Genomic DNA, 11,529 nt, shown 5'->3' with positions numbered 1-11,529 from the left:
CACCAGCAGTGGAGAAGGGTTCCTTTTTCCCCACAGCCTCTCCAACATTTGTTGTTGGGTGATTTCTTTATGATAGCCATTCTTTCTTGGGTGAGCTGATATCTCATTGTTGTTTTAATTTGCATTTCACAGATGGCTAGCGATGTGGAGCATTGTTTCATATATTTATTCGCTTCTTTAATCTCATCCTCTGAGAAGTGTGTGTTCATCTCAGATGCCCGTTTCTGGACTAATCATCCTTTTGCCCACGCATCACTCAAATACCATTTCCTCCATAGGACTTGCCAGGACCTAACAAACTTTCTACCACCTCACATTTCTTTCTACCACAGGACTTCGGCCTCTCAGAAGCCTGGCTCTGCTGGGAGCCTTTCGCTGAGACACTACACCTATTTCGTCTTCTTCACTGGAATCTCCCAAGAGGAGAAAAACCCATGATGATCCTGGTACAGAACCATGCAGTGCCACCCCAGGCCCTTGGCACAAATCCCAAGGCAGAGAAGAGAATGGAAAACTTTTCATTTTCAATTTTTTAAAATTATGAAGTTTTTATATTCCCACATTGGGTTTATTTAGGTATACAGGGAAAAACAGTTCCTTTGGAAAGTGACCACAGCCAAGAGTCAGGCCTCCCAAGTGTTAACAAAATTTACAACACAGCTGTCCAGCTTCAGAGCAGCCCCAAGAGACACCTGCTCCATTTGGAGGTTAGGAGGCACCTTGTGCAGCTGGGTGACAGGAAGCATTATAGGAAACTGACCATCCAGCCTAAGTCACGAGTCAATCCTTGTGTCCCAGTGTGGGGGGAAAGGTCTCTGTGTGTCCCAAGTTTCCTCAGCATTGTGCAGTGTGATATCAAATGTTACCACCCCAAAACAATATGGCCTACGAAACAGATCAGGATGGGACCTCAGATCTCATCGAAGTCTTCCCTTGGTTTTACTTGAAGGAGTTAAGCCCTTTTCTGAGAGAAAGGAGAAAGCAGTTTCTCCAGAGGAACCCATATCTGTGTTTTTTATTTCATCCTGCCCATACTGGCCCCTGCGGCACCTCCAAGGAACTAGCGCTCCAACCCTACAGTATAAAAATTTCAACCAGCTTTTCAGTAATGAAGAAGGCAAGTTCTCAAGACAGCAACCCCAGCACCAAAACCTAACTACCCCAGACAACTCTAGCGGGATGCCGGGGCAATACAGCATGCAAAATCTACAGATCTAGGAGGGAGGGAGGGCCAAATGCCAGCCTTACTCTGGAAGTCTACAGATGGCAAGTACCAAGGCTTGCTGCTCGTAGACACAGCCCTTCTGGGTTCTTCTGAGGAGGGTACTGAAGACTCCTCAAAGGCAGCCACACAGGCCGGCCCGCTCAGCGGCACTGAGCAAGCCTGTGCGTCTACTGCACCTCTGCCCAGCATCCCTGCAAACACCTGCCACAGAGCTCGCACCAGGACAGTAGCCAGCGGCTTACCAGCTGAGGGTCCTGAACCAGGGCAGGTCATAGGAGTGGTAGACATTGTAGCCGATAGTGATGATCTCATGGAAACACTTAATCTGCACACACATGACCTGTAAGACAGAGGAATTAGAGCCCTCTCTGGAACCGAAACCAATCACGCTGTGGGCCTTCAAGGAAAACCATTATATTTAGGAGAACACTGAGTCCTGCTCTGAGACTTTGCTCTCCTTCACCTTCCTTCTCTTTCATTCCACCCTCTATGACAATGGAGTCCTTTCTGTCACAGGGACCAGATTCAGTTTCTCACAATAAAGTACACAGTCCTCTCTTTTGATTTTTTTTTTTTTTTTTTTTTTTTTTTTTTTTTTTTCAGTACTGGGGATTGAACTCAGGATCCTGCGTTTGGCAGGCAAGTGCTTATTCTACAGCGCTATCTCCCCGGTCCCCTGATTAACTTTTTTTTTCCCCCTGATTAACTTCTTATCTTAGAACTTCACAAGACTCAATCACTATATCTTTTTTTTTTTTTTTTCACTGTGGAATTGTACCCAGGGCCTTCACACTGACCTATATACCAAATATACCAGACCTTTCTTTTTTTCTTTTCTTTTCTTTTTTTTTTTTTTTTTTCCTAGTTTTAAGGCTATCCCTATGTTGCCCAAGCTGGGCCTGAACTTGTGATCCTCCCTGCCTCAGCTTCCCAAAGTGCTGGGATTATAAGCACGCACCACCATTGCTGGTAGCCCTCTCCCCTTGAGACTGAAAATAACTACGTGAAAGGCCCAGCGACTCTGCTCATCAGTCAGCTAGCTGGCCAGGCTCTGTTCGTGACAGTGGGAAGGATTGAGGCAGCTCTGTGGACAGTGACTTCCTAATGAAAGCACTAAACCATTGAGACCCCAGAGAAAAAGACACAAAACCAGGAGTCAACAAAGACATAGGCAGGGTCACAGCGTAAACATCTGGAATAACAAATCCAATTTTAAAAGAAAGAGACCTCTCAAACATCTGGCCTACACTAGGTGGCTACTGCAAGATGAGAAGTCACAGATGGCTTGAGGCAGACATGTCCAAAGGGGACACGTCCAGAGGGGACAACCAGCCCCACGGAAAAGGAAACCGGCAGGCAGACAGCACTTACAATCATCATTAAAACCATTGGTCCCAGGTAGATGATGATGAAGAAAAACGTGATCATGGCCAAAGTCAGGATGCCTCTCACCCACCAGTTCTTCCATCTGTAAAAGAGGGGAAGAAGAGGACACAGTTAGCAGAGCAGAAGGAACAGAAACAGACCCGAGGGAACTGGCTCTTCCTGAGCCTGCAGGCCCTGATCGCAGTCCTTCCCAAGCCCCACCCGCCTCACCCGGAAAGAGGCACCGCTGTGGACTGAAGGGAGCAGGGCACCAGCACCAGTGCGACCCCCCACCAAAGTCAGCAGCTGCTCCACCACCTACAGACACACACCCGATGTGTCTTAAAGACAGCACTGGGGAAAACCACAACCTAAGGAGATGTAGTAGCACCCCTGCTTCTGCCTGGACTCAGAGGGTCCCCCCAACCATGTGTGTGTTTAGAGGAGACCAGGAGCACTTTTCCCCAGTGGGATTTCACACTGCACTGCCTACATCGTCACAGGGATCATGCTGATATGTGTTAGGCAAAGAGAACAACAGCTATCACAAATGTTTAAGGACTTGGCACATACTAATTTATTCAACCTACAACACAACTGGCTTTTAAAATTGTCATTTTAAATAGGTTTTTGTTGTTGGTGTTTTTGCACTAGAAATTGAACTCAGGACCTCACATTTGCCAGGCAGGCGCTGTGCCACTGAGCTGTATCCTGGCCTTTGAGTAGGTTTTCATTCACATGATATCTGTATATCCTTCACTGAGGATACAGAGGTACAGGTCGCACCTCTAGCAGTGAGGCTAGGATTCAAACACGGGTCTGCTCCCCTGTCTGCCCTTCCCCCTACACAACACAGCCTCCCAGAAGGCCAGCTGGCAGAACACACAGGGTCTCACCACACAGCAGGTGTGAGAAGGACCAGCCGCTCAAGAGCTGCCTGTGTTGGCCCCCTGGGTTCACCTTAGTCAAGATGCTGCCCAGAGAACTAAGGCACCATTCACAGTGGATGCCAGTAGAAGAGTGAAAACTACACATGGAACCAGAAACCCTAAGGCCCTAAGTCTTCCACGCACTTGGTCATGGCACAAGGCCCCAAACTAGAGCTGCACCATAAAGCCAGCTTACCTTGAAGACAAGTTGGAAAGGGCCCTGTTGAGGACCTCTGGGGTGTTGTCCACGGGGGCTGGCGGGGCAACCAGGTCCGCTCGGCTCTCAGTGTCCGATGCAGCCTCTCCATCAACCTTTGCTTCTGACTCCAACTCCTTACATGGCAGAAACACAGAAGGAAAAAAGGTCAAAAACACCAGGCAGATTTTTGGGAAGTTTATACCTGTCATGAAAGCTTTGTGGGACAAGACCCCAAACAGGAACCGGCACAGATGACAACAGAAATGTGGCCACCCTCTACCAGAAGGGAGGTGCACATCGTGCCACGTACACCCCCCCCCTCAATCCCACTGGAGGGGGGGAGCAGAAGAGCGAGAGACACTCATCTGTAGCCACAGGATACAGAAAGGAGACTGCCACTGGGTTCCTGCAGGCAGGTATCTCAGGCTTACACTGCAGTGCTAGGCCATCAGCACTCAGTGAGATCCACCCACCCTAAAGCCCTCGCCACCAACTCCAGAACTGTTCTGCCATGGCATGCTGTGTGCACCACCACAGTACCCAGGGACACTGTCCAGGCTCTCAGAGGAAGCCAGGTGCGCAGGCTCTGGCTCCGTGGATCAGTTAATGCCACCGTGCCCGCAAGTCCACAGTATAATCTCTACACTTCATGAGAGCAGCCTGTAAGGACACTGCAGACACAGCCAGACCTCCAGCTCACCATAGTCTATGCCTGAGCCAGGACTGATCTGCGCCTCTATCTTTAGCGTCAGCAGACCCTCAATGTCACTCACAGAGCGGCCACCTGGGCCACAGCCGGAAGGAAACACCTGCAGGAATGGACCCTGCCACCAGCCTGGGCGAGGGGACATAGCCATGCCAGCTGCAGACTCCATCCCAAGTTTCCAGAGCAGACTCTCCTAAATTATAGGAACCATCCATTACTTCTTAGTTCTTTCATTTCTCAGATGACTCAGAATAGCTGCTATGAGAAGGGGTGGAGGAAAAACTCAGATCACTTAGGATTAGGGAGAACAAACGACCACTTTAAGGATCCAGAGTCCCTGCATGCTGAAGGCCTGGTTCAGACTGCTGCCCTCAGAGAAGCAGTGGAGAAAGGAAAGCAAAAAATAGGAGCTACAGGATTCAAGTGTCTGACCAAGTGTCCCACATTAACTCAGGGCTAGCCCCACTGTGTTCATCCTACTAAGTTTTTGGTTGTTTTTCTTTTTCTTTTTTTTTTTTTTTTTTTGGTGGAACCAGGGATTGAACTCAGGCCCTTGCGCTTGCCAGGGAAGCACTTATTCTACTGAGCCATCTCCCCAGCCCCTTTCCTACTAAGTTTTTTTTTGTTTGTTTTTTGCGGAACCAGGGTTTGAACTCATGCCCTTGCGCTTGCCAGGGAAGCACCTATTCCACTGAGCCCTCTCCCTGGCCCCCCCCTACTAAGTTTTATTTAAACATTTTGGGATTTTATTCTTCAGTGAAGAAATAAAAAATGGCAAATGGATATTTTACCACATCTTAGAAGACTTGGTTAAATATGTGTACAAATGCAGAAACACTTTGTTTTGTTTTGTTTGAGACAGGATGCAGGTCAGGACAACCTCAAACTCATGACAATCCTCCCTCCAGCCTCAGCCTCCTGAGTACTAGGATTGCAGGTGTGCGTCACCACACCCAGTGAGAGTCACATTTTTTAAGATGAACTAAATCTGAATGTTCCTGATGACTAGCACAAAATTGAGCACTAGTTCATGTTTATTAGCCATTTCGTTATCTTTTTTTCATGAAGTGTTTGTCAAACTGGTCTTTTTCCTTTTTATCCATCTGTCACATTTCTTACATGTCCTCTAGTCCTCAGACTTCCTCCACCTCGCACGACAGGGACTCTACCAGGTTCTCACGGCTCCACACTCCCTACAGACAGGACCTGGCCCCTTACGCTTATTATTCCTCCATGCCTGGCACACATTAGCTGACTTGACACTGGAAGGGAAGAAGGGGAAGCGAACTCCCAGGTGAGGAACAAAGACCCAGCCCCAGAAAGAGACCCTCACACAGAGGCCTGGGCATAAAAGACAACCGGCTTCAGAAAAGGGCTGGTACAGATGGTCTCCCAGCAGGGCTTGGTGGCTCTACACAAACGACCTAAGTGCCTGAAGACAGAACCCAACTCCACCCAGAGCTGTGTCCCACGCTACCTCTCCCAACGTGTTGAAACACAGCAACCCAGCCAGGACTGCCCTCTCCATTAGGAGCAACACAGACCAGGCATTCGGAGCAGCTTTCCATCTTTCACTTAACATTTACACCGCAGCCCACAGCACACTGGTGTCCAGGTAAGCATGTGCAGGAGAAGCTACCCCAACGCTAAGCCTCGGGCTCAAGGCGCAGGTGCCTGGGCCCACTGAGGCTCCCCGACAGCCCCAGGCGCATCTGGAAGCCACGGGAGCTCATTCCGCACTCAGGCAGAGAGCCCTCACTCAGGCGCAGAAGCCCGGAGCAGGTTATTTTTAACTTCTCCTTCCTGTTGTCAAGGAGACTCACAAAGGCAGCCGGGTCTTCAGCAGGAAAGGGCAGGCTGCCTGGCTCTGTAGCAGGACAGCAGAGAGGCACCCTGAGCACAGAGTAGTGGAAGGAGTCAGAACACTTACGAAGGTGCTGCTGGCTGCTGTGATTACCAAGACTTCAGGGTGAACAAGTAAGAAATGCGTGAGAGCCCGAGGAGCAGCCTTGAGATAGAAGACCTTTCAGGTCTTCCCTGCCTCTGAGGGAGTGTTTCACATTTCTGGGACCCCACCGAGTGTGCATCTCCAGAAGCAGTACCTGGAGGGCCTCCTGATCAGATCCAAGAGACCACCACCTGCCCATCAGCTCAGGAGCCAACAAGAAGAAAGGGTAGGCTCCTGCCAGGCAGAAAGCACAGCCAGGGAAGGGCAGGTCTGCCAGCTCCCCAGGCACTGTCTTTAGGAGGAGGAGACTAAGAGAACCTGGAGAGCTGTGGGCATGGACTTGTGCCCAGGGAGGAAGCAGCTTTCGGTGCTTAGATAAGGGAAGCTGATAGAGCAGCTCCTACCATGGGCCTGGACAGAGGTGGGGACCTGGAACCTGTTCCTGTCCAGAAGTAGCACATGCTAGACACGAATGAGAGGTGCTAAGTGTGTCTTCTGGTCTCCTCTCAGGAATGGGAAGCCAGGCAGATGTCCAGGCGATCTTGCTGTAGGAGGTGGCAGCAGCCACTTGGGGAGGCAGGGCCCAGGGCGGGCTCAGAGCTCATCACCATTGGCACAGGCCTATCCCCAGTCTTCTTGGTAGAGAAGGGACTGCCTACAGCAGACATGTGGAGGAGACAAATGCAGCATGAAGGAAGTCTCTGTCTCCTGCCACAGCACACAGGACAGAAGCCTGAGAACCTGTGACACCCACCCCAGGAACCTGGACCCTCAGGTATGAACTGTCTGAGCACCTGCCTGGTTTCCCAACTCAAAAGCAGCCCTGCCCCAGGCCTACGCGTGAAGTGGAGTCTGAAGAACACAGGTACCTGCACAAGAAACAGCACACCCTCTCTCAGGCGGGGTGCAAGCCACCTAGCATGCAGAGGGCTGGAAGGAAGCAACTATCAGAACTCATTTCTACTCGCTGTCATTTTCTTTCCCTTGTCTGCTCCATAAGTACACACGTACACCTCAGTCTCTGTAAAATAGAGCACGTGGTCAGAGCATCAGACGCGTCAAGCATGGTGCTTTGCCAGGGCCATGGAGTGCCTCCTCACCACCACACTGGGCAGCGCACCCAAAGATTTGCTGAGCAAATGATCTAGCATGGGCCTAATGGTCCAAGCTACTCTGTGTGTATAACAGCACCCACTCCAGCTTCCAGCTTCTGTGGCCAGTGCGCATGCCCCGGTGCACCCTGCTTGGCAGCAGCCCTTACAGAAAGACCCGGTGGGTGCCCATTCTCCCTCCCTCCCTCCCTGATGGGCACCGCCCTTCCCTCCCTGATGGGCACTGGGTGAAGGGCCCAGCTTGGCAACTCACAGGTCCCTCCGCATCCCTCCCTTTCAATCCAAGTGCTCAGAACCTGAGCCCTGAACTGGGGTACTGATTCATCTCAACCACCACCCATTTGAAGCCTCGCACAGCCATTTCCCAGGGGTGGTGATGCTGATGTAAACAGGAAACAAGAGTGCTGCTCTAAAAGGAAGTGTGGGGGCTCCTTCAGGGCCCTGCCCTTTTGGTGTGCACACTCACTCTCTAGGGAAAGGCAGAACCATAGAACTGGATACCAATAAGGGCCATCGGCACTTTTGGGAAAATTCATACTCAGCCTTGCGGGGGGGAAAAGGCTGTTCAGCCCCCGCCCAACTTGCCCTTGGGCTCAGAATTACACAGAAGTCTGCCTTCAAAGGAGAAGAAAGTGGGGGAGGGCCAGGAGGACAGGGGGCATCCAGGACAGGCTCTTAATGGCCAAACTCAGAAGGCAATGCCCTGTACCCCTAGATGAACATCTGCTGTCTGGCATGCACCCCACTTCCTCTCTAGGGTCTCTTCCTCTCTTGAGTCTCAGGATTTCCTCACCACCTGCCTTGGCCTTACAAGCTTCCTGGACAGAAGCCTCTGGAGCCTCTTGGCACTTGTTAGCTGGTATTAAGACCCACGCTCCTCCCTTGACATTTCTCAAGACTGCAGTGACACCACAAATGGAGATGGCCAAAGCGTGACCTTAAAGTGTGGCTCTGGCCAGGGCTGGTTGGAAGCCTTTGGCCAGTCGGGCTCAGGCAGGTGGGTCTTAATCCTGCCCCACAACCCCTAACTCACAGATACCAACTCCATTCTGTACCTACTAAAACATACGTATTCCATTCTTTGCCTGAGAGAAGCTACACTCCGGTGAAAGTAAAGCGAGTGGTACCATCTATCAGGCCTGTACATGCTCTTTTTGAGGAAATGCCACTCAAGGGTGGTTTCAATACACTGCTGGGTATGCTTCCAACAGTTCAACCCTCTCTGCTGCTGCATTTGGGGCTATAGCCCAGGCGCCAGAGGTCCCAGCAGATCAGACTCAGCCACCCTCTCACACCGCCAACAGGGAAGAGCAGGTTGAAGAGCCGTAAAGCTACCTTAGTCTGCACAGTCATGCTTGGAGGTACGGTAGAAAGTGCCAAGATCCATCTTCAGGGGCTGACACAAGTTCCAGATTTTACAGAAAAGAGGAACAAAAGCAAGGACTGAGGATTTAGACAGCTGACGGGGCAGCACACCCTCCTGCTTGACTGCCCGTCTCTGGTCAGGCCACCTTTGGCAGCCTTTCCTTCAGCTGGCCTCGTCTTCCTCAGCCTGCCCTTGGCTTAAGCATCCCTCAGGGGCTGGTCCTAGGCTCTCCTATTCTACCGCTGCCCACTCTTCCTGAGTAATCTCATTCATTCTTATGCCTCCCACTATCCCCTAAGGGTGGGGGGACTGCTGAGGTTCAAACCCAATGCCATGCACAGGCCAGGCAAATGCTCTGCCCCTGAGCTACACACCAGGCCTCAACTGTCTCATCTTGAGCCGCAGATTCATACTGCCTAGTGCTTCCTACTAGATATCTCCACAGACACCTCAAATTCTCCCTGTACCCTTACAGATTCAGCATTTCTTCCACAATCCTCTTCTTCCTACTATGGGCCTTATCTTAGCAAATAAAAACCTCTTCCCCTGATTTGTCACTCTCCGTGGCTCCTCCCTCTCAGTGGCCCCTAGATCTTTCCATCCCCAAACCTGTTAATGCTCCCTCCAAAACCACTTCTGTAGGAGGCCAGATAATAAGGATTGACCCTTCTTCGAGCATAAAGGAAGAAAACAGCAAGCTGTGATCCGTCCTACGGAAGGCGTGTTTGCAGGCTGCAAGCTCCAGGGGAAGCATCAGCACAGCGGAGACCGCACATATACTATAGATAACAGCAGGCAGATGAACCTTCTGCTACCTAATTGCTTACTCCTGTGTCTAACTGAATGAAAGCAAGGTGAGCCAGGGCCCTTTGTGCACTAGAGGCAAGAGCCCCCAGGATCCTCTTTCAAAATTATCTCTGTGGGGCTGGGGAGATGGCTCACAGGACTAAGCACCTGCTTTGGCAAGCTCAGGGACCAGGGGTCGATTCCTGGGCCTGCATGCGTGTCCCCGCCGGCCCCCACGCCCCACCCCAGGGGCTGAGCCTGTACCAGCGGTGGTGGGCCACGCCTGTAATTCCAGCACTGGGGAGGCTAAAAACAGGAGAATCACCACAAGTCAGATCTGCTAGTGAGACCCTGTACCAAATACACAAAATTTAAAGAAAAACAATTTAAAATAATTATCTATGTGTCTTGTCTTTCTTCTCTGTCTGACCCCTCTGGTCAGGCATTTGGAGCAGGCTGGTTCCCTACACACTTCCAGCTGCACCCACTCCTTCCCATCACCTCCGCACCCCTCTTAGTTCCAAAGAATATCACAGCTCCCCCAGGTAACCCCAACAGCCCAGATGCCCCCCTTGCCTCAGCCACCTAGTGCCCATGCACCAGGTCTCAGCTCTTTCAAACAGAGAACATGGCCCTTTGACACCAGTCTCACCCACCCTTCCAGCCTGCCTGTCTTGGCCCTGTAACCCCACACTCAGGAGGTGGTGGGAAGAGGTCAGCCTGGGCCACCCACTGCGACTCTGAATCAAATACATCAATAAATAAATAATCTATAGCAGAACCTAGGGTTTACCAAGGCGGCAGATACAGTTGGGCTACAGATAGATTAGGTCAACAACATTTTGTATACCTTCACTAGCACTGCATAAGGCACTGCAGGTTTGTGGTCACCTGTTCCACTGTTCATTCATTCGTTCGTTCATTCTTTCTTTCTGAATCAGGGTCTCACTGTGTAGTTCAGGTTGATCTTCAACTCATGGCAATTCTCCTGCCTAAGCCTCCTAATATGCAGGGATTAGAGGTGCGTACCACCACACCTGGTCCCCATTCTTTCTTAGAACTCTGTGGCCAAATAAGGTCTAGCAACAAAGGGAGATTCAAAAGAAAATACACAATTTGTGTATCTGAGAAAGTGTTCAAAAACAAAGATAAAGCCACCATATGATCCAGCTATTCCACATCCAGATATTTATCCAAAACAAGTAAATCATATCTCAAAGAGATACCTGTGTTTACACAGCACTACTCACAACAACTGAGATATGGAAGCAACAGAGATGTCCATCAATCAGTGAACAGATAAAGAAAATGCGGTACACATGGAATAGTATGCACCCATTACAAAGAAAGGACTCTTTCATGGATGGCATTAGAGGATATACCCTAAGTAAAATAAGACAGGCACAGAAAGACCACTGCGTGTCCTCACTTGTATGTGGAAGCTAAGAAAACTGACCAACTGAAGCAGAGAGTAGGAGGCGAGTCATCAGAGATCAGGAAGCCTGAGGGGAGGGAGGAGAGGACAATTTGTGGAGGAACAGAGGAGAGCTTGCTCTCAGCACAGCAGGGTGGCCACAGTACATCATAATTTATTATGTATGTCCCAACAAACTAGAAGGCTTTGGAGGTTCCCAAGAAATGATGACTAAGGATGATGATTATACACAGAGCACATGTACCGAAGGATCACACTACACTCTATGGACAATTATGAGGTCAATTTAAAAAAAAAAAAAAAAAATGAGGGGGCCCGCCCCTTAGCTCAGTTCTTGGGGGCCTGCCCCTTAGCTCAGTTCTTTAAGTGGCTGCTTCAACAAAGCAGTCAGGCCCAGTGGTTTGATCCCCACAACTCAAGCCAGCCCCTTAGCTCAGTTCTTGGGGGCCTGCCCCTTA

General features: G+C 50.4%; 1 protein-coding gene across 1 annotated transcript in view; it reads right to left on the bottom strand.

The window, feature by feature from the left end:
• The window catches only part of Cds2 (CDP-diacylglycerol synthase 2), a 53,126-nt gene that overhangs the window by 12,480 nt on the left and 29,117 nt on the right, over positions 1-11,529 (bottom strand). The window contains exons 2-4 of the mRNA XM_004634279.3: positions 3,716-3,852; positions 2,597-2,693; positions 1,468-1,565 (exon numbers count right to left, since the gene is read on the bottom strand). Of these exons, the coding sequence (XP_004634336.1) occupies positions 1,468-1,565; positions 2,597-2,693; positions 3,716-3,852 (332 nt within the window). The remainder of the gene's footprint in view (positions 1-1,467; positions 1,566-2,596; positions 2,694-3,715; positions 3,853-11,529) is intronic.

The sequence above is a fragment of the Octodon degus genome, unplaced genomic scaffold (assembly GCF_000260255.1).
Source record: "Octodon degus isolate 3935 unplaced genomic scaffold, OctDeg1.0 scaffold00060, whole genome shotgun sequence".
NCBI classification, from domain to species: domain Eukaryota; kingdom Metazoa; phylum Chordata; class Mammalia; order Rodentia; family Octodontidae; genus Octodon; species Octodon degus.
Note: the sequence above shows the minus strand (reverse complement) of the source record. Positions and strands in the feature narration are given on the sequence as shown.